We start from the raw sequence: 24,402 nt of genomic DNA on the forward strand, positions 1-24,402 counted from the left end.
GTCTATATTAGCAGCAGACACAGTACGGTAGTCCACGGCTGTAGCTACCTCTGTGTCGGCAGTCGCTCGTCCATCCATAAGTATACTAGTATCCATCCATCTCCATTGTTTACCTGAGGTGCCTTTTAGTTGTGCCTATTAAAATATGGAGAACAAAAATGTTGAGGTTCCAAAAATAGGGAAAGATCAAGATCCACTTCCACCTCGTGCTGAAGCTGCTGCCACTAGTCATGGCCGAGACGATGAAATGCCATCAACGTCGTCTGCCAAGGCCGATGCCCAATGTCTTAGTACAGAGCATGTAAAATCCAAAACACCAAATATCAGTAAAAAAAGGACTCCAAAATCTAAAATAAAATTGTCGGAGGAGAAGCGTAAACTTGCCAATATGCCATTTACCACACGGAGTGGCAAGGAACGGCTGAGGCCCTGGCCTATGTTCATGGCTAGTGGTTCAGCTTCACATGAGGATGGAAGCACTCAGCCTCTCGCTAGAAAAATGAAAAGACTCAAGCTGGCAAAAGCACCGCAAAGAACTGTGCGTTCTTCGAAATCCCAAATCCACAAGGAGAGTCCAATTGTGTCGGTTGCGATGCCTGACCTTCCCAACACTGGATGTGAAGAGCATGCGCCTTCCACCATTTGCACGCCCCCTGCAAGTGCTGGAAGGAGCACCCGCAGTCCAGTTCCTGATAGTCAGATTGAAGATGTCAGTGTTGAAGTACACCAGGATGAGGAGGATATGGGTGTTGCTGGCGCTGGGGAGGAAATTGACAAGAAGGATTCTGATGGTGAGGTGGTTTGTTTAAGTCAGGCACCCGGGGAGACACCTGTTGTCCGTGGGAGGAATATGGCCGTTGACATGCCTGGTGAAAATACCAAAAAAATCAGCTCTTCGGTGTGGAAGTATTTCAACAGAAATGCGGACAACATTTGTCAAGCCGTGTGTTGCCTTTGTCAAGCTGTAATAAGTAGGGGTAAGGACGTTAACCACCTCGGAACATCCTCCCTTATACGTCACCTGCAGCGCATTCATAATAAGTCAGTGACAAGTTCAAAAACTTTGGGCGACAGCGGAAGCAGTCCACTGACTAGTAAATCCCTTCCTCTTGTAACCAAGCTCACGCAAACCACCCCACCAACTCCCTCAGTGTCAATTTCCTCCTTCCCCAGGAATGCCAATAGTCCTGCAGGCCATGTCACTGGCAATTCTGACGAGTCCTCTCCTACCTGGGATTCCTCCGATGCATCCTTGCGTGTAACGCCTACTGCTGCTGGCGCTGCTGTTGTTGCTGCTGGGAGTCGATGGTCATCCCAGAGGGGAAGTCGTAAGCCCACTTTTACTACTTCCACCAAGCAATTGACTGTCCAACAGTCCTTTGCGAGGAAGATGAAATATCACAGCAGTCATCCTGTTGCAAAGCGGATAACTGAGGCCTTGACAACTATGTTGGTGTTAGACGTGCGTCCGGTATCCGCCGTTAGTTCACAGGGAACTAGACAATTTCTTGAGGTAGTGTGCCCCCGTTACCAAATACCATCTAGGTTCCACTTCTCTAGGCAGGCGATACCGAGAATGTACACGGACGTCAGAAAAAGACTCACCAGTGTCCTAAAAAATGCAGTTGTACCCAATGTCCACTTAACCACGGACATGTGGACAAGTGGAGCAGGGCAGGGTCAGGACTATATGACTGTGACAGCCCACTGGGTAGATGTATGGACTCCCGCCGCAAGAACAGCAGCGGCGGCACCAGTAGCAGCATCTCGCAAACGCCAACTCTTTCCTAGGCAGGCTACGCTTTGTATCACCAGTTTCCAGAATACGCACACAGCTGAAAACCTCTTACTGCAACTGAGGAAGATCATCGCGGAATGGCTTACCCCAATTGGACTCTCCTGTGGATTTGTGGCATCGGACAATGCCAGCAATATTGTGTGTGCATTAAATATGGGCAAATTCCAGCACGTCCCATGTTTTGCACATACCTTGAATTTGGTGGTGCAGAATTTTTAAAAAAACGACAGGGGCGTGCAAGAGATGCTGTCGGTGGCCAGAAGAATTGCGGGACACTTTCGGCGTACAGGCACCACGTACAGAAGACTGGAGCAACACCAAAAACGCCTGAACCTGCCCTGCCATCATCTGAAGCAAGAAGTGGTAACGAGGTGGAATTCAACCCTATATATGCTTCAGAGGTTGGAGGAGCTGCAAAAGGCCATTCAAGCCTATACAATTCAGCACGATATAGGAGGTGGAATGCACCTGTCTCAAGCGCAGTGGAGAATGATTTCAACGTTGTGCAAGGTTCTGCTGCCCTTTGAACTTGCCACACGTGAAGTCAGTTCAGACACTGCCAGCCTGAGTCAGGTCATTCCCCTCATCAGGCTTTTGCAGAAGAAGCTGGAGACATTGAAGGAGGAGCTAACACGGAGCGATTCCGCTAGGCATGTGGGACTTGTGGATGGAGCCCTTAATTCGCTTAACAAGGATTCACGGGTGGTCAATCTGTTGAAATCAGAGCACTACATTTTGGCCACCGTGCTCGATCCTAGATTTAAAACCTACCTTGGATCTCTCTTTCCGGCACACACAAGTCTGCTGGGGTTCAAAGACCTGCTGGTGAGAAAATTGTCAAGTCAAGCGGAACGCGACCTGTCAACATCTCCTCCTTCACATTCTCCCGCAACTGGGGGTGCGAGGAAAAGGCTCAGAATTCCGAGCCCACCCGCTGGCGGTGATGCAGGGCAGTCTGGAGCGACTGCTGATGCTGACATCTGGTCCGGACTGAAGGACCTGACAACGATTACGGACATGTCGTCTACTGTCACTGCATATGATTCTCTCCCCATTGAAAGAATGGTGGAGGATTATATGAGTGACCGCATCCAAGTAGGCACGTCAGACAGTCCGTACTTATACTGGCAGGAAAAAGAGGCAATTTGGAGGCCCTTGCACAAACTGGCTTTATTCTACCTAAGTTGCCCTCCCACAAGTGTGTACTCCGAAAGAGTGTTTAGTGCCGCCGCTCACCTTGTCAGCAATCGGCGTACAAGGTTACATCCAGAAAATGTGGAGAAGATGATGTTCATTAAAATGAATTATAATCAATTCCTCCGTGGAGACATTGAACAGCAGCAATTGCCTCCACAAAGTACACAGGTTGCTGAGATGGTGGATTCCAGTGGGGACGAATTGATAATCTGTGAGGAGGGGGATGTACACAGTGATATATCGGAGGATGATGATGAGGTGGACATCTTGCCTCTGTAGAGCCAGTTTGTGCAAGGAGAGATTAATTGCTTTTTTTTTGGTGGGGGTCCAAACCAACCCGTCATTTCAGTCACAGTCGTGTGGCAGACCCTGTCACTGAAATGATGGGTTGGTTAAAGTGTGCATGTCCTGTTTATACAACATAAGGGTGGGTGGGAGGGCCCGGTGGGTGGGAGGGCCCAAGGACAATTCCATCTTGCACCTCTTTTTTCTTTAATTTTTCTTTGCGTCATGTGCTGTTTGGGGAGTATTTTTTGGAAGGGCCATCCTGCGTGACACTGCAGTGCCACTCCTAGATGGGCCAGGTGTTTGTGTCGGCCACTAGGGTTGCTTAGCTTACTCACACAGCTACCTCATTGCGCCTCTTTTTTTCTTTGCGTCATGTGCTGTTTGGGGAGTGTTTTTTGGAAGGGCCATCCTGCGTGACACTGCAGTGCCACTCCTAGATGGGCCAGGTGTTTGTGTCGGCCACTAGGGTCGCTTATCTTACTCACACAGCTACCTCATTGCGCCTCTTTTTTTCTTTGCGTCATGTGCTGTTTGGGGAGTGTTTTTTGGAAGGGCCATCCTGCGTGACACTGCAGTGCCACTCCTAGATGGGCCAGGTGTTTGTGTCGGCCACTAGGGTCGCTTAGCTTACTCACACAGCTACCTCATTGCGCCTCTTTTTTTCTTCTTTGCGTCATGTGCTGTTTGGGGAGTGTTTTTTGGAAGGGCCATCCTGCGTGACACTGCAGTGCCACTCCTAGATGGGCCAGGTGTTTGTGTCGGCCACTAGGGTCGCTTAGCTTACTCACACAGCTACCTCATTGCGCCTCTTTTTTTCTTTGCATCATGTGCTGTTTGGGGAGTGTTTTTTGGAAGGGCCATCCTGCGTGACACTGCAGTGCCACTCCTAGATGGGCCAGGTGTTTGTGTCGGCCACTAGGGTCGCTTAGCTTACTCACACAGCTACCTCATTGCGCCTCTTTTTTTCTTCTTTGCGTCATGTGCTGTTTGGGGAGTGTTTTTTGGAAGGGCCATCCTGCGTGACACTGCAGTGCCACTCCTAGATGGGCCAGGTGTTTGTGTCGGCCACTAGGGTCGCTTATCTTACTCACACAGCTACCTCATTGCGCCTCTTTTTTTCTTTGCGTCATGTGCTGTTTGGGGAGTGTTTTTTGGAAGGGCCATCCTGCGTGACACTGCAGTGCCACTCCTAGATGGGCCAGGTGTTTGTGTCGGCCACTAGGGTCGCTTATCTTACTCACACAGCTACCTCATTGCGCCTCTTTTTTTCTTTGCGTCATGTGCTGTTTGGGGAGTGTTTTTTGGAAGGGCCATCCTGCGTGACACTGCAGTGCCACTCCTAGATGGGCCAGGTGTTTGTGTCGGCCACTAGGGTCGCTTATCTTACTCACACAGCTACCTCATTGCGCCTCTTTTTTTCTTTGCGTCATGTGCTGTTTGGGGAGTGTTTTTTGGAAGGGCCATCCTGCGTGACACTGCAGTGCCACTCCAAGATGGGCCAGGTGTTTGTGTCGGCCACTAGGGTCGCTTAGCTTAGTCATCCAGCAACCTCGGTGCAAATTTTAGGACTAAAAATAATATTGTGAGGTGTGAGGTATTCAGAATAGACTGAAAATGAGTGGAAATTATGGTTTTTGAGGTTAATAATACTTTGGGATCAAAATGACCCCCAAATTCTATGATTTAAGCTGTTTTTTAGTGTTTTTTAAAAAAAACACCCGAATCCAAAACACACCCGAATCCGACAAAAAAAATTCGGTGAGGTTTTGCCAAAACGCGGTCGAACCCAAAACACGGCCGCGGAACCGAACCCAAAACCAAAACACAAAACCCGAAAAATTTCAAGTGCACATCTCTAATTTACAGTATAATAGACCTATCCTATTCCTCTTTATAAAGAACTTATTTGACTCGTGCCTATCATTAGTTCTTAGTTCCCCATCGCATATATGCTATAACATTTTCTTGTTATCCCAGAATTAAGAAAAATTTATTTTAATCATGCTCTTAATCAATATTTGCACTGGACTATATTAATTGAGCAATCATCATTTTATAAAAATGATGGTTGGACATGGGCAAAAGCAGGATTTTTACCAGGGGATTTCCATGTGAACATATGTGTAATATAGCTATATATTTTATTTAGCACATACTATATGTCACACATACGCTACACACTTACCATGCTGCAGGTTGTAAATGGGGGCAGGACTAGGTATCATTTCATTAGTCCCCCCTCTCATGGCAAATTGCAGCGATTTGTGGATCTATCGTGAGGAGGCAGGGACAAATGATGTGATTCTACTGGACCTAATAACATGGTCCCTGCTTTCCTGACCATTGAAGGGAAAGTAAATCATCTCATGGCTCAGATGGGGTTTCTGGGTACTCAGAAACTCCCCCTGTGTGCGTCACTGTTGGAGAACAAAGATAGCTTGGAGATACCTACAGTAAAGCATGGAGGAAGTGGTGTTATGCTGTGGGGCAACTAGTTTGGCATGGGTCCACTAGTTGTAATGCATGGTCACATTAACTCTGAGAAGTATAGAGATGTTCTTGATAACTCTGTGCTCCGTACATTGTGTCAGTTCCTCCCCCCACCACGACTTGGTATCGCCGGCACGGCTGGGTGGGCTGCCTTAACTCTCCTCTGTTTGAGGGGAATTATCTTACCCCTTTTAACCCCTTTGTGCGTGGAATTTTGAAAAATCCCTTCTTAGTGAGTGCCAAAGTCACCCAGTCATATGGATGGCCCTGAAAGTGATGGATTTATTCACTTGAAAACCCACCAGCATTTTAAGTATGAAAGCCATGTGTACCAAGTTTGGTCCAGGTCTATCAAGCCATGTAGGAGCCTATGTGTCCTCACACTTCTTTGCTAAAAAGTGCTGCACGGCGCTGTGATGCATACCAACATGGCATAGTGTACCTCCAGCAGCCCTTTATTGGTGTGCTAATATTCGCGGGAGCATGCGTATGTTTCCCGAAGTGAGTAGTGTGAGCATGTGTATACACGCTTCCGCTACAGTATACCATGCCGGGATAGCAAACTGCAATGCAAACGCATTGCAGGAAAGATGTGTATGGACACATCTGTATGATGAAGGTCAAACATACAGTACATACATACATACATACATACATACATACATACATACATACTTTGACATATAGATATATGGCCCTGGCCCCGAAAAGGGGTGGACTTTTTTAATTGAAACCCTACCAGTATTTTAAATTGAATAATGAAGGGTATGTGTGATTGTCAATAATTTCTATATTCCTCTGAGTCTCGTTAATCACGCTCCAAGTCTGCCGCCGCCACATTGCACTAAGCTGCCGTTATATTTGTCCAGTCACTAACCTTATGTTAATAGCTTTTCCTGTAATATCGCCTACTGCTGGTGAGCTGTGTGTTGCCCCGGTTCTGGAGGAGTATGAGACAGAGTAGCAGCAGCAAAGTCCTGGTATAGGCAGTTGCTAGCATTATGACATCACAGCATGACCTCACATACAGACAGACCAGACACACACACAAACAAACAAACAAACAAACAAACAAACAGACCAATGCATTTTCCATGTGCATTTTCATGATTGGGTCCCTGACCCCTAAAGGGGTGGATTTTTTTCACTTGAAACCCCACCAGTATTTTAAGTTGGATAATGAAGGGTATGTTTACCAAGTTTGGTCCAGATCCATTAAGGCATGTAGGAGCCTATGAAGAAAGGACCGTCGCTGGGTGGTCCAGACATACCTCGGTTGTCTGGACTGCGCCCCTTAAATGGAGCGTTGACGCCATCAAAACGCTGCGTCAACACCCCATTTCTGTTCACCTCCAGGTCTTAAACTGCGTTTGGAAAAAACGCTGTTCAGGACTGTGCACACTAGAGTACCGGCGTACGCGCATGTGCAAACATCACTTCATAGCGATTTTTGCACATCAGCAACAGGGTCTGAATTAGGCCCTTAGAGAGAATGAAACAATATAAATACTATACAAAGGGTGTTCATTGTTTAAAATTGATATGAATGTGCAGAGTAATGATTTCTGTCTATAATATTGTGCTCTGCGGGGCATTGGTGATATTGTGGAAATATTACAATGGGCTTTTGAAAGTTAAAGCTATGCCTTTATTAGAGTGGAGAAATGATGTCAGTTATGTAGCTAAACCATCTAAGGCGTTAAGGAAAGGTGTCTTCATTGAAGTCATGTAATAGCATTACTGCCTTGCAGCAATGAGGTCATGGGTTCGATCCCAACATGGCCTTAACTGTGTAGAGTTTGTATATTCTCCCCGTGCTTGCATGAGTTTCCTCCGGGGTAATCCGGTTTCCTCCCACAATCCAAAAATATACTGGTTGGTTAATTGGCTCCCAGCAACAATTAACCCTAGCATGTAAGTGGGTGTATGTACATGAGCAGATTAGATGGGCCAAGTGGTTCTTATCTGCCGTCACATTCTGTGTTTCTGTGAGATATACTGTATGTAGTGCTCAGTATAACATAATGATTACTGTTCTCCATAGTCTGTCTTCTTAGACTGTTTTTCATCCTAAGAACAAGTGAATATTATCCACAAATGTGTTTTAATGTGATCACATGATGCATTTCTGTAATAATCACATACAGTAAGAATGTGCACCTACTTGTCAGTAAGAGTTAGAGGGGTCTTTTTATCCAGTGGTTATAACCCCTTTCAATTGCATTTTTTGAAGGCAAAAGATTCTGCCTCTGCTTTGTGCTATTTAAGAACAGGGTTCCCACAGAGAAATCAATTATTTCTCATGTAGTCCCTTTCATTCAGTGTGGACACTTTGAGTCACTATAGTCTCCTGTGTGGTCTGCAATCTGAACAAAATTTATTAAACTGTGATAAGTTTATCTCAATATATTTAGAACACAGTACACCATCTCAGGCAGGGATTATACCTGTAAAGTAGTCAGTAGAGAGAAGATGCAATGAAAATGGGGGCATGATACACTGTGGGGGGGAGGGGGGGTGGTGATACACATATGCACCCAATAGTGTAGTGTCAGATACACATATTCCCCAAACAATGGCAAATACACATATGCCCCCACAGTGCCAGATATGCCCCCACAGTACCAGATACACATATGCCCCCACAGTGCCAGATATGCCTCCACAGTACCAGATACACATATGCCCCCACAGTGCCAGATATGCCTCCACAGTGCCAGATACACATATGCCCCCACAGTGCCAGATATGCCCCCACAGTACCAGATACATACAGCATCAGTATCTTCAACCCCCTTTGCATTTTTCATGTTTTGTTGCCTCACAACCTGGAATTAAAATGGATTGTTTGAAGGTTTGCATCATTTCATTCACAGAACATGGCTACAACTTTGAAGATTTTTTTTTTATTGTGAAGCAAACAACAAATAGGACATAATAACAGAAAACTTCAGCGTGCATAACTATTCACCCCCCTAAAGTCAGAACTTTGCAGAGCCACCTATTGTGGCAGTTACAGCTGCAAGTCGCTTTGGATAAGTCTCTATGAGCATGCCACATCTTGCCACTGGGATTTTTGCCTATTCCTCAAGCCAAAACTGCTCCAGCTACTTCATGTTGACTGATTTATGGTTGTGAACAGCAATCTTCAAGTCTAACCACAGATTCTCAATTGGATTGAGATCTGGGCTTTGAGTAGGCCATTCCAACACATTTAAATGTTTCCCCTTAAACCACTTGAGTGTTGCTTTAGCAGTTTGCTTCAGTTCATTGTCCTGCTGGAAGGTGAACCTCCGTCCCAGTCTCAAATTACAGGCAGACTGAAACAGGTTTAGCTCAAGAATATCCCTGTATTTAGCACCATCCATCTTTCCCTCAACTCTAAACAGTTTCCCAGTCCCTGCTGCTGGAAAACATCCCCACAGCATGATGCTGCCACTACCATGTTTCGCTGTGGGGATGGTATTCTTGGGGTGATGGGATGTGTTGGGTTTGCACCAGCTCAATTTTAGTCTCATCTGACCAGAGCACCTTCCTCCATACATTTGGGGAGTCGTCCACATGCCTTTTGGCAAACTCAAAACGTGCCTTCTTATTTTTAACACTAAGTAATGGCTTTTTTCTGGCCACTCTTCCATAAAGCCCAGCTCTATGGAGTGTACGGCTAATAGTGGTTACATGCGTAGATTCACCAGTCTCTGCTGTGGAACTCTGCAGCTCCTTCAGTGTTACCTTTGGTCTCTGTGCTGCCTCTCTGATTATCTCTGTCTGTGAATTTTGGTGGCCGGCCCTCTCGTGGCAGGTTTGTTGTGGTACCAAGTACTTTCCATTTGAAGATGATGGATTTGATGGTGCTCCGGGGGATCATCAAAGATTTGGATATTTTTGTATAACCCAACCCTGACTTGTACTTCTCAACAACTTTGTCCCTGACTTGTTTGGAGAGCTCCTTGGTCTTCATGGTGTGATGCCTCTTGCTTAGTGGTGTTGCAGCCTCTGGGGCCTTTCAGAAAAGGTGTGTTTATATTGACAGATCATGTGACCCTTAGATTGCACACAGGTGGACTTCATTTCACTAATTATGTGACTTCTGAAGGTAATTGGTTGCACGAGAACTTTTGAGGGACTTCATAGCAAAGGGGTGAATACATATGCACATGCCAATTTTCAGATTTTTATTTATAAAAATAATTTTTTGTATAAATTTTTCTCATTCCACTTCATCAACTTAGACTATTTTGTACAGATCCATCACATAAATTTCAGATATAAAAAATAAATGACAGGTTGTAATGTAACAAAAGAGGTAAAAAAACGGTTAGTGAGCCAATCATAGCTCGCGGTTCGGCAGTGGTGGCTCCGTATTGGCCTCAGGTCTGTGAGCTCTGATTGGCTCACGAAACGGCATTTGATTGTGATACAAACTGCCGCTGAAGGAAGAGAAGAGAGACCGGACTGACATGCTGCGCTCTCCCTGACACAGTGGCTGCAAGGTGGTGGCCCGATGGTACTGCGTACCGGCTGCCAATTTCCTACCGGTATGCAGTACCGCCCCGTACCGCCATACTTGCAGCGCTTCTCCTATGACAGAATAATGTTTAGATTTCTTTGCCTATTCTTTGATCAGGGATTTAGTACCTTTGCCATGCTTAACTTACAGTAGACCTTTTGCCATGCTTCACTGTGTTTAATGTGCACACACTACCCGTCCAGCCTGAGCATGTGTATTGGTATTTTAAAATGAAGCTGCTTTTCAGTGAAGCATTTCACTTCCAGCAAAGACAAAAAGAAGTGAGTAATAATAAGTTGCAGCGGAAACACATTTTGTATTGCTGCCGTAAATAATAACACAAAATTATGTTAATTGATAAACAAACCTCAAGGAACCTTGGAGATTCAGAGACACTCTCCATTGAAAACAGGTATTTCATCCATCCAGTGGCATCCACAGTGGGGTAATAATAACAGCAGGACTATACACATTGCTGTGATATCACTATTCTGTGTTGACGCCAGAATAATAGTAATATGTGTTTTCCCTTCAGTAATGTACAAAGTTATTTTCAATCCGCATGCTCGGTCTGATTGCAGAATGACTACTTATTATTACTCACTTGAAACATATAATTACTCACTTCTTTTGCAATGAATATGTGTTCAATACTCACACTAGTTTTTATATTAGATATATTGGCATTTCTATAATGGGTGCAGTGGATCCAGAGGGGGCCCACACCGCACCCATATTTGAATACTTACCTTTCCGTTGTCCAGCATTGGGCGCTGCAATCACGGCAAAAACACTGCCAAAATGGCTGCTGCACATGTGCAGTAGTTAAATTGATCTCCGGAACACAGCTGGCGCCATGTTTGCGAAGACCTGCGCATGCACAGTAGACTCTGGCATATGCCGGACACTACTGCGCCGTGCAGAGGAGGGGGCCCACTCGGAGGTGCACACAGGCCCCCTCTTCTGTTGAAACGCCCCTGATTAGATAGATGGTCAGTGGTTAGCCAATGACCACACAAACAAATGTACACAGACTGGTTGGTTCCAAAACATTTCTTTTGGCCAGAAACAAACTGTACAAACAACACTTGATGTGCATCATTCTTGTCTATCATTTAAGTACACTTACAGTATAAGCAATGGTGGTATATTTGGTTTAATGTGACCCAGGCAATAACATTTTCAAATGTATTTACTCCCTTATCACTTTGTTATGTTTACTGGAGTGCTACCTAGCCTTGTTGTGACAGACATTAAACAGTACCTGCTGTGACCCACCAGTTCACCCAAAAAGGCAAGCCCACACCTACTGCAATTAATATAATATTCAGCCCACTGGCGTTTCTATAATGGGTGCAGTGTGTGCAGTGCACACAGGCCCCTGAGTCCAGAGGGGGCCCCCACCGCACACAGTGCACCTATTTTCTGAATGCTCATCCCTCCGGAGTCCCGCGGTGACGTCCACGGCAGTGTTAAAACTCCGTGAACATGGCCCAGCGGACATTTTCACGGAGTTCTGCGCATGAGCAGTAGAGAAATCTCGGGGAAAATGGCCGCTGCGCCATTTTCCCGGAGATCTGCGCATGCGCAGTAGAGTCTGAGCGTTCTAGTGCTCAGACTCTCAGCGCTGCTGGCAGAGAGGAGGGGCCCTGAACGGAGGAGGCTGCACCTGGGCCTCCTCCTCTCTTAAAATGCCCCTGATTCAGCCAAATACTCTGATGCAGATAATCCCTACTCAGGGGCAACACAGGATTTCTAGAGTGGGGTTTCCAAATGCTTGATTTTAGATCAATTGGAGCCATCCCATGAAGAGGACGTAATTAGCACTTAACCAGCTATTGTTTCCTCATACTGTACAAATTGCAGTGTATGTAATGCTTCAGACACTTACAAGACCACCAATCACAGTAAGCCATTAGATCATAGTTGCCTACCCTCCCTCATTCTGCAGGAGACTCCCTGAAATAGCAGCAATCTCCCTCACTCCCTGAATAGTCCAGCAATCTCCCTGATTTCACCTTATCCCCATTATGTAGCTGTTACATTCTTGGGGGAGAAAAATAAATTAGAGATAGATATATTTAAATCGGATCATCAGTTCCATTCCCTGCATTGGTTATAAGGCACAATGATCCCTATGGCTACATGCATTTTAAATAAGGATTCTCGTGGCCACTTACAGTATATGTTTGTGTATATGTAAAACACAATACACAAACAAATCCTGCAAAATATATGTGTCTTTTCTTCAACAAGTAGATCTTAATAACTTTGGGTCTCATTTACATATGGATGTAAATTATTTTTATGACACGTCTCTCAGATGTAGCAGTACACCTCCGCGCTGAGAGGCATCACTTTTACAATCTCCCTGATATGCTTTTTCAAAAGTAGGCAAGTATGCATTAGATGCAACAACATGTGTGTATGACAGATGAGGCTATATTATTGCTATTGTGGTCACTGTGTGAGCTGGGGTGTTTCCAGGCAACCAGAGCATTTGCCTATGCTGCTAAAACATTGGTGCTATGCTAACTCTTTTTATTGGCCTTAATATATGAAGTCCTCATATACAGTATTACCTATAGTATTTTATTTACAAAGGTGCAGCTTTATTATACTTTTTCATACACATTGCTTGATTTCTGTTCCCAGCAGCTTTCTCAGCATGGACGATCGGTGGGACTAAAATTTCACAAATGACTCTCCTTTTTTTCTTTTTCTTTTCCAGATAAAGAAGAGTAAAAAAGAATGCCAATAAATGTCATCATTTTAGCTGAGCTTCTTCATTTTGTTCCTACTTCCACAAAGACAAGTCTCTTGGGAATAAAAGGCACTAGCTTTATAAGCAAGACATCCACTGGCTCCTTTACAGTTAAAGACTTTTTTTTTGTGTATTTTTTTTAATGCTCTCCTTTTTTTCTTGAAACACAAAAAAAAAACTGACTTGGCTTTTTACACAACAGACAAAATTAGTAGGGGAACTTTAAAGCTTTGCTCATTACGTTGGGGTTTAGGAAGCCTTCATTGAACTCAATGAACAGTCACATGGAAATTATCTTGAAACCTGCACTACCACAATCATTTTGGAACGTTAATGTCATTTGTCCCAAAAGTCAAAAGTGTGTTTGCGCATGTGCTTGTTTAAGCCAAAACAAGGGATTATCATCCTGCACTTAAACAGAACTGCACACCATGGCTTGACACTTGCTTCACAGGGTTAAACACTGTCTATTTGAGTGTGTTTATTTATGTTTGACGGATATGTTAGAGTTAATTTTATCACCAATGGCTTATATTTTATTATTTTCATAATATGTGTTTAGTAAAAAAAAAAAATCTAGCAACTCCTGTAATGTCTCATTCAATGTTTAAAATGGTAAAGGCTACATTTACAGGTTATTATTTCTAGGTCTTCCATAAATATTGGTTTCTAAGGCACAGCATGCTGGGAAAATGCTATTTCCTGCATCTCATATTTATACTTTTGCCAATGCACTGTTGAAAGTAAGGAAAGAAGCAAAGCTGTTAATTAAATGGACATAATGGACTAAACCTGTTTTTAGCTTTAGATCCTATTATTTTTATATATTCGTCTTCAACTAATTATCACAATTTACTGTATCACACTTGTTTCCCCAGAGAATGTGATCTGTGTTCATTTGAAATGCTTTCATATATGATAGCCCATAGTGCAAACTAATACTAACCAAAGGGAGGTGCACGTGTTGTGGAGAGCTATCAATAAATGACAACACATTGGCATTGCTGCATTTAGTACTGCTGTAAGTGTTCCCTGACCTTCAATGGGGCCTATCTATGAAATGTTGTAGATGGCGAACCCACCAGGAATGCTAAATAGCAGGCATAGGCAATATTTGTCTCTTTAGCTGTTGTTGACCTACAGCTCCCAGCATGCTCTGCTAGCTGAAGAATCACAAGTTGCCTCTCCCACTATATACAGATGGTCAGCTTGGCCACTAGCCGCGGCAGTCATGAGTAGATTGCAGCGACTAGCATTTCTGCGGCTGTGTGGGTGCACTGTGCAGGCTCGCACAATCCATATGATCACATGGGTGTGTACGCTCCCACAAACGGGTCACACCTGGGAGCAGCTAGACACAATTGCATTGCGGCTGTTGGTGTGACCGGTTCGCAGAATAGATGACCATGAACCTATCTGTAGGAAAGTTAATAAGCTGTCATATAATTGGGTTAGATTTCCATGACATATTATTATGTGTTAATTGTGTTAGCCGTTTCCTATTGTCTCACTCATTTTAGTCTTCAAAAACAGTTTGTAAAACAAGTACTATAAAAACACATACTGTAGTTGTGATATTTTCTTTCGGACTATAGGGTTCATTCCGAGTTGATCGCTAGCTGAAAATGATCGCTGCGCTACGATGATGCAAAAAAATGGCACTTCTGCGCATGCGTATGAGGCATAATGCGCACACGCGACGTACTGTCACAACGACCGATGTAGTTTCACACAAGGTCTAGAGAAGCTTTTCAGTCCTACTGGTGGCCGCAGAGTGATTGACATGAAGTAGGCGTTTCTGGGTGTCAACTTGCCGTTTTCAGGGAGTGTTCGGAAAAACGCAGGCGTGCCAGGAAAAACTTAGGCGTGGCTGGCCGAACGCAGGGCGTGTTCGTGACGTCAAAACAGGAACTGAATAGTCTGAAGTGATCGCAAGCGCTGAGTAGGTCTGAAGATACTCTGAAACTGCACAAAATTATTTTGTAGCCGCTCTGCGATCCTTTCGTTCGCACTTCTGCTAAGCTAAAGTACACTCCCAGTGGGAGGCGACATAGCGTTTGCACGGCCGAAAAAAACAGCTAGCGAGTGAACAACTCAGAATGACCCCCTATATTAGAAATATAAAAATAAAATGAGAAACTGGTTTATATGCAAATATATATATTTAGATTATAAATACATGAGAAAAACACTTACTGTAAATAATTAACCACAAGTGTAAATTTAATATATACTCCTAGTAAATTTCGTTCTAAGAGATAAATTAATAAATCTATATTTCCTTTATAGGCTAGATGATTGAGTATGATTATTAACAGTAATTACAAAGAAACGAGCATAGGTAACTACAAATGACAGCAACTAAATTGTGCTGTTTTTTTGTGCTGATTCATAGGGCTCCACAGGGAGAACATTGGAGTTGTAGGTGGTGGATGAGAGTCCGGGCACCAAGGACTGGAGGGGGAGAGGTTCAGGGGAAATTTGAGGAAAAATGACTTCACAGAAAGGGTAGTGGACAAGTGGAATAGCCTCCCATCAGAGATGGCAGAGGCTAAGATAGTAGAGCAATTTAAACATGCATGGGATAGACATAAGGATATCCTTACAAAGAAATAAGTATCAAAAAAGGTTTGAGATAAAAATATGGTAAAAAAAAGGGGGCAGACTAGATGGGCAAAGAGGTTCTTATCTGCCGTCAAATTCTATGTTTCTATGTAAACAGTTACAGTAAGTTTTCGGGCTTTCCAGAATGCTTGGCTTCTCTCCCCTATAACCCCACCTCCATGCTCAGGCAGGTCAGTTTTTTGTTGGTACCAGCTGGAAGCTGGGGTGCACCTTTACAGGGGGCTGCTATAGCAGCCCCATGCTTTCAATTGTAAAAGTTTTTTTTCTCTGAACTTGTCAGCGTTGTAAGTCTTTTAGACTTCAGCACTACAGTTCCATAACCCCCCGCTGGCTCAGAAACTCCTGCATGGCCAATGCCAAGACGGGTACTTGCAGCTGCACACCGTGTCAAGCAACGCTCACTGCGGGGATCCCAGGACTGCGTGGCTGGAATATGGGGGCAGGTAAGAGGGTCCCATCTTAAAGGACCCGCATTTAAATCACGGTCCACGCATGTCCCAGTAGACGGACGGCGGAGCTGGTGTGGACACTGGCTTCAATCAGGGATTACACTACACCACCAGGGCATATAAGGCCCAGGTTTTAGTGTATACACTAAATTTATAAAGGCCTTTAGTACCTGTGGCGAAGACCAGCAGGAGGAGGCGGCACTTTCCCTGTAGCCCCTCCCCCAGCTTTGGATGTCAGTCTACTGCAGATTTCCAGCCCTTGAGCTGTAAACTACACTCCCTCCTTTCCTCCGAGACCAGGGCATCCATCTTCAGCATGCAGCAAGCAAGGTCTCCGGGAACGCTTGTCTTCATCTAACTGTAAAATCGTCTCTAAGGAGCCAGGTTTTTAAAAACACTTATATCCTACCTGCTTTAAAAAACTGGCGGAGTAGTTGATGCAAGTGCTCATTGAAGTGATATTATTGTGTATTTATCTGCATTGTATGTGACTTGTGCTAGTTCTGCTGTCTGATTTATCTTTTTGTCTGATATATATATATATATATATATATATATTTATTTATATGCTATCACTTTTCTTTATACCCTGTGAGACAGGTGCTTTCAGAATTATTCTGAGCGGCAGTTAAATTGCTGACTTTTGTCACATACTACACTTAATTATACAGTTACTGTTGCCATAAAAGTGTGAGTGCGACACACAACTTTTGCAGTTATGTCTAGCAAGGCAAAAGGTTGCAAACAGTCAGAAACCCCATTCTTGCTTTCATGTAAAATGTGCTCTGTGGGGTTATCTGCACAGAATGTTGTACAAGATGGACTATGTAATAAATGTTATATACCTCCTGGTCAGTCAACTACTTCTGTACCTACACAGGAACCTCCTTGGGCTTCCTTTACACAGTTATTGGGTACCCTGGTGGACAGACTTTCACCAGCCATGGGTCCCCCTATGTCAATACCAGCCCCAGATACAAATCCACCATGGTTGGAAACTGGCGAGTTCAGTTCAAAGTCTGGCACAGACATCTGTAGTTTTACAAAAGATGTTGCCAGGGAACAAACAGCATTCTAGATTAACTAGCTGACCTCCGCTTGTGACAGCTAACAATGTGGATAGGTCTGTAGGATTCAGCATACAGCGATTCCTGGCGGTGCTTGACGCATCTCTCAGCCGCTGACCCGGGGCTGTTTCATCAGCGGCTGAGAAATGCATCATGCACCGCCATCAAGCACTGCCAGGCATCGCCTGCAGACCTATACACATTGCTAGCTGCCACAAGTGGAGGTCAGCTCTTTTCCCGCTAGCTCCAATCCACCGCTCTGAACTACCCGGGTAGCCGGCACCCGGTGTTAGGAAGGAAGTTCCTACAGACCGCTCACAAATAGAGGCTGGGCTAAGCGCTGTTCATCCACAGATTGCCGATTGATAGTGGAATACAGCGAAATTAACAGCTGATACTACGATTGTGTCCTGCACTAAGTTGCCCCATTATAACCTCAAAATATTGGTCTGTCATATTCCGGTGTTCTACAATGGAGCATTAGGTTTTATAATTGACACAACATATTACTGACCAAACGGGGAACTTTTTAACTGACAAGAAACTTGCAAGAATTTATTAGTCAATAGACTTTGTATTTATTCCAGTTTCTTGTGGAGTTTATTCATTCCAGCTATCTGTAGAAATACAGCATCTGAGGATGAAAAAACGCTTTACAAAATATTGGTACAAAATAACAAGGAGAGTTTTAATACCTGGATAGAATTTGTTCCTTCTTCAGTAAAAGGATACAATGAATGTATCTGCGGTGCTGGGTCTGCAGATTATATAAAAGCTCTAAAAAGAATGTGATTTTATATTGTTTTTTATTTGTCTATATTTTATTGTTGTTTGTTTTATTGTGGTAAATGTGATTATGATAATTTATTTCTAATAAATTGTAAATTATATGATACTTTCATGGACAGCGATTCTTTTTCTTTGTTTTTATTTCTACATATTATAGTTTGAGGTTCAACCCCTGAAGCTGCAGTCATTGTTAAGTATCTATAATTGTATTAATAAGTGTCCCACAGCCAGTACACTAGCACCCACTTCTGTTGTTATTTCTAAAAAGTTTCCTTTGTCTAACTGACTCTTATCTCTCTATCCTATCCCTTTGGAGGATAGTGCAAGGTGGAAGACTCCTCATCCAGTGGATTCTCATATCACTTGTTTGGTAAAAAAATCTACCTTGTCTATCACAGCCATTGCATCATTAAAGGAACCCACAGATAGATGCATTGAAAATTGCCTTAAGTCTATCTTTTCACTGATGGGTGCTGTAAATAGTCCTACAATAGCAGCCTCATGGGCAGCAAAAGCTATTGAATCTTGGTTGAAGGCAATAGAGGAGGAATTGACTCTAGTTATATGAGAAGAGTGCAGAATATATTTGGATTGTATCAAGAAAGCGACTTCTAACATTGGGGAAGCACTATCTGATGCTGGTGTGTTGGCAGCAAAAGCGTTGGCAACATCAGTGCTTACTAGACGCATTATTTGGTTACGCTCTTGGAAAGCGTATTTAAACTCCAAGAAAACTCTGGAAGTACTACCGTACGGGAGATGTTCTGTACTAAACAAAATAGTGGCATCCTTAGTGGCTGCCGAAACAGCTTGCTTTTCTCCCTTCAGCTTTTACACCACGGCCTGAGAGCTCAAATTTTCTTACCTTTCACCCACAAGGAAAAGAGAAAGGACAAGCGTTTCCTAGGCAATTACTGTAAATGCCTCAAAGTCTACTAAGCCTAAGACTAAGCAGCCATGGGCAGCTAGGGGACCTCAGGGTGCGAGGCCGACTTCTTCACTTCGCACAAGTCTGGATCAAAACCCCTTCAGATGTTTAGGTGCAAGAGGTAGTCTCTCCCAGGTACGCCATCTCTTTCAAAAGACGTTCCTCATAGCAATATTTTTGCACAAGCCTTCCATCAGACACAGAAAAGTCTTGAATACTACAAGAAGTGGTTCAATCACTTCTCCAGTCAGGAGTAATAGTGCCAGTTCTTCAGGCTCAAAAAGGAAGGGGCTATTATACGTTCAAGTTCCTTGTACCAAAGCCAAATGGGACATACAGACCTATTCTCAATCTCAAATCTCTCAACAGAGTTGTGAAAGTTTCCAGGTTTTGCATGGAAACCCTATGCTCTATAGTTCTAGCAATTGAACCGTGGGATTTCATGGTGTCATTGGACATACAAGATGCATATCTGCATATACCTATTGCACTGTCACATCAACAATACGTGAGGTTTGCTATCCTAAACCAACACTATCAGTTCCAGGCGCTGCCATTTTACCTGGCTACAGCGCCCAGAATATTTACAAAAGTCATGGCAGTCATGGTAGCACACCAGCATCGTCAGGTAATCAGGATACTTCCTTATTTGGATGACATACTGCTCCTGGCCAGTTCACATTAGGTATTTCACAGCAAATTACAAATAACGATAGTCTTCCTACAAAGTTATGGTTGGCTTATCAACTGGAAAAAGTCCTCACTCATACTGTTCCAAAGAATGGTATATCTGGGAGCCCTGCTAGACTATCAAAATCAACGACTGTTTCTAACAATGAACAAATATCGAAATTAAGAGACAAAATACAGCAGTTCCTTAACCATTTTCAGATGTCAATTCACTCGGCCATGCAAGTCCTCGACCTGATGGTATCTACGTTTGACATGATCTAATTTGTCTAATTTCACTCTTGCCCTTTACAAAGGTTGATTCTAGCCAAATGGAATGGCTAGCCTCATCAGATCAAACGGCATATAATAACTCTGACTCCGGAGGTTCGCCTATCATTAACTTGGTGGCTCCACAGCAATCACCTTGACAGGGGTCACCCCTTCTGGATCTCGAATTGGGTGCTTCTCACTACAGATGCCAGCCTTCGCGGTTGGGTAGCTGTAACAGAGCAACACTCGTTTCAAGGGAGATGGAGCCTGACAGAGTCTAAGTTACCAATCAGTGTACTGGAACTGAGAGCAGTATAGAAAGCACTGACACTGGCATTCAGCATTCTCCAATGCTGGTCTGTGTAAATTCAATCCGACAACGTTACAACAGTGGCATATATAAATCACCATGGCAGCACTCGCAGCAAAAGGGCAATTCAAGAGGTAGCCAAAATACTAAAGTGGGCCGAACGTCAACTTACAGCCATATCAGAAGTGTTCATACCAGGCCACCTCAACTGGGAAGCAGACTTACTTAGTCATCATGATGTGCACACGGGCGAATGGGCTCTCCATCCAGAAGTGTTCTAACTACTAGTGGGCAGGTGGGGCCGGCCAGACGTGAATCTGATGGCATCATGTCACAACCACAAGGTCCCAGTATATGGTTCCAGGTCACTGGATCCACAAGCAGCATTCGTGGATGCTTTAGCAGTACAATAGACCTTTCATCTACCATACATATTACCCCTAATAGCCCTTCTGCCAAGGGTAATAACGACATTCAAACAAGTATGAGGAAACCTCATTCTGATAACCCCAGCGTGGTCCAGACAGCACTGGTTCTCCCACCTGCAGAGCCTTTCAGTAGGGAAACCCCTTCAACTTCCTCAGCAACAGGACCTTCTATTTCAAGGGCCATGTCTACATCCGGACCTGAAACATCTGTCTTTGATGGCGTGTCTCTTGAATCATCCATTTTAAGAGCAAAAGGATTTTCAACCTCTGTAATTCAAATGATGCTAAATGCATGCAAGTCTGCTTCAGCACGTATATATTATAGAATATGGCATACCTATTTCACAAGGTGCGCTTCTAAGTGCTATGATACAACTATATTTAAAATATGAAGAATACTGGCTTTTCTTCAAACAGGATTGAATCTAGGTTTACGCCTTGCTAATCTGAAAGTACACATTTTTCCGCTATAAGTATGGTTTCAGAGAAACATTGCTACACTACCAGATATATGTACTTCTTTTCAAGGGGTCATACATGTACAACCCCCATATGTATCCGTGGTAGCTCCATGGGACCTCTCTGTAGTATTGGAAGCACTTCAAGAGCCCCCTTTTGAACCCTTAGAGTCAGTAAACCTCAAATGGTTGACGGCTAAGACAATATTTTTGCTGGCTATTGCTTCTGCCAAGAGGGTCTCAGACTTAGGAGCTCTCTCCTGTAGTCCACCTTTCCTGATTTTTCATCATGAAAGGGCTGGGTACCTTCCTAAAGTGGTCTCTAGGTTTCACCTTAATCAGGAAATTATAGTCCCGGCATTTGTCTCACCATATATTTCAGCAAAAGAACGGTCTTTGGATATAATATGTGCCCTACATATCTACATAGACCTGACCTGTTCTATCAGAAGATCCGACTCTATTCATACTTTATGGATTTCACAAGCGTGGCTGACCAGCTAACAGATGCTGGCCAGACTGATTAGAATGGTTATTGCACAAGCATACAATTAAGCTGATTTGCCTGTACCAATGTCAATTTCTGCCCATTTAACTAGATCTGTAGGTCTCTCATGGAAGGCACGTCATGGGGCATCTCCTGAGCAATTATGTAAGGCTGCTACGTGATCTTCTATTCACACATTCATTTCTAAAATTCTACTCATTTGATACCTTTGCATCCCAGGATACTTCCTTTGGACACAGGTTTCTGTTATCCTCTCAGGCGCGTCCCCTCCCTTAAAAATACTGCTTTAGGACATCCCCCGATGTTCTCCCTGTGGAGCCCCATGAATCCTGAAGAAGAAAATGAGAGTTATGGTAGACTTACCTTTGTTAACTCTCTTTCTTCAAGGTTCATAGGGTCCACAGGGCGCCCACCCTGACACACCTGTCCTCTCTGGGTTTTTGTGGCATTAGTCACTAGTTCCTTTCTCCAGTCTGCGAGAATGTGCAGATTGTGTTCTTATGTGTACTATATCTTACTTCTCTCCTATCCACTTCCTGCTTTGGGCTTGTTAAGAAAACGTACCTGCCTGAGCATGGAGGCGGGGTTATAGGGGAGAGGAGCCAAGCATTCTGGGAAGCCAGAAAGCTTAACTGGTGCCCAGACTCTCATCCACCACCTACAACCATGATGTTCTCCCTATGAACCTCGAAGAAAGAGAGTTAACAAAGGTATGTCTACCATAACTCTCGTTATTTTTCAGCTGTAATTTTTCCATGGTTCAACATTCCTAAGATATGACTAAATTTGACATTATTTCCAACTTTAATTATGTGAAAATCATGTTCATCTCCTCCCTTCCCAGCTTGCATAGCTTGGCATTAATCAATTTAGGAGCTGTATGTTTGCTAAATATCTCAGCACTTATTCCATGTTTGTGAATAATCCCTAATTTTACTTGGCACTGTCACTATGACAGTTGTAGTGCTTCTTTTTGACTTGCACCAAATTTTAATTGCATCTATGTGAATTTTTGTAACAATGCTGTATACTATATTCATAAAGTCTATTTTAAACACCTTAAGACATCTTACGCTATTTGAAATACACCAGCACTGAAAAATGGCGACATGGACTTACCTTTATATGTTTATTATATTTCCTTGATACTTTCTTTTAATTTAGCTTCAAATTCAGTGGCTCCTAATAGATGGTTTTAAGTAAAACATTTTTATATAAATAATAAAATATTTCCTGTAATGTACTTGTACCAGTCTAAGCCATTTTAAAAGCCTATTTTTGGATCTCACGAACAAACAACAAGGAGCCCTATCAGCTTCCTTATCTATTGCATCACAGTCCTCAAACTACTGTACCTGCATGGATTCTATTCACCTCTGTCATTTATCAGATGTTGGCAAATCCCTGCCACTGTGTTTAGATAGTTATGCTGGTGGTTCAGGGATGATGCTTACTTGGAAGTAGCAGTGATGCTCACATATGGTAATGCAGCAGGAAGCATCTTGTAGTAGACGCTTCCTGCATGCATGCGTGATCCAGTGTTGTATCCAAGCATGCAGTATAGGATCATCTGCATCAGCATCGACCAGCTGCGTGACCCATGGGGTCATGAAAGTAACCTGACACATCTCCTACTACAGCTGATGCATCTCCTAGCAAGTGGCCAGGAAATGTTTTTTCTTCCAACAAAGATCCTGGCATTGGCATTACCCCCAAAACGTATTCAATTCGCCTCCATTTTGGGAAACAGGCCATCACTGAGCCCTCTCCACCTCCAAATGGCTGCAGACTGTGAAACAGATATCTGTAGCAGTAGTGCATCTGCCGACACATTATCCATACTGCACATAAGCAGTAAGGGTCCTGCACATGCGCAAAGCACTGGCCTTCGGTACTTTTCGTCTCATGCCATAGATCTGTCAGGCTCTGAATCAGGCCCCATGTATGGGGGGTGCTGTTACACCAGTTCAGAGAACCAGTGTCACTGTGACTAATGATTTGTGCTGACGATTCAGGGATGCTGCAGCAGTGAGTGTCTTTGTGGTCAAAACTGTTGTACCTCTCCAATGCCATAGTACATGGAGATTTGCACTGAGAGTTCAAATATGGTGGCCGATTCAGAGCTGATCATAGATGTGCTAATATTAGCACATCTACGATCAGATTCTCTGACATGTGAAGCCCTACTACACCCGCCGCACAAATGTGCGATAGCATTGCCTGGCGGTGATGCTTACGCACTTGGCAAGTAACTCCCTGCCTACGCAGCCTAGCTGCTGTGGCTGGCGTCTACCCGCCATGTTTTGGGTCGCATCGGCTGCGTGTGTGGCCCACCCCAGCAACGGTCCGGACACACCTGCGATGTCCAGACCGCACCCCCCCAACGGCATACTAACACTGCTGGCACCCCCCTCCCGCCACGCGACCGCCTCTGCCTGTCAATCACGCAGAGGCGATCGCAACAGTGAGATGCTTTCACATCTCACTGTGTGCGCAGGCGCACTACACAAAGGGCTTCAGGCTGCGACTGCTGCCGTTGCAGCGATCGGATCTGAATTAGGCCCTTGATGCAACAATGTGTGCAGGAAATGTGGGAGTAACGGCCCATACACACTAGATGAGAGAATAAAAGATACCGCTCAGAAGGGCCATTCTGAGCAAGATCTTTTACAATCTCGTCTAGTGTGTACACTCAATATCGTTAACGATGCGCGCTCCCGTGCATCGTTAACAACACCCTCCTTCATCTGAACATGTACAGATGAGGGAAGTCCTCGTTAACGACAGCCATGCTGCAGCTTGGGCATCGTTCCCCCCGACACCTCCCCCCGCCGTTTCTCCCTACCCCACT

At 44.1% G+C, this 24,402-nt stretch overlaps 1 protein-coding gene across 6 annotated transcripts in view; it reads left to right on the forward strand.

The window, feature by feature from the left end:
- PDE1C (phosphodiesterase 1C) overlaps positions 1 to 24,402 on the forward strand; it is a 1,445,089-nt gene that overhangs the window by 1,401,933 nt on the left and 18,754 nt on the right. The window contains exon 19 of one of the 6 annotated variants that reach the window (XM_063922564.1): positions 13,015 to 22,696. The exons of 4 other annotated variants lie outside the window; for them this stretch is intronic. In XM_063922564.1, the coding sequence (XP_063778634.1) occupies positions 13,015 to 13,028 (14 nt within the window). In that variant the 3' untranslated portion in view covers positions 13,029 to 22,696. Of the gene's footprint in view, positions 1 to 13,014; positions 22,697 to 24,402 lie in introns of those variants that run through there. One more of the 6 variants, XM_063922566.1, reaches the window with a different exon arrangement.

The sequence above is a fragment of the Pseudophryne corroboree genome, chromosome 5 (genome assembly GCF_028390025.1).
Source record: "Pseudophryne corroboree isolate aPseCor3 chromosome 5, aPseCor3.hap2, whole genome shotgun sequence".
Classification (NCBI taxonomy): Eukaryota; Metazoa; Chordata; class Amphibia; order Anura; family Myobatrachidae; genus Pseudophryne; species Pseudophryne corroboree.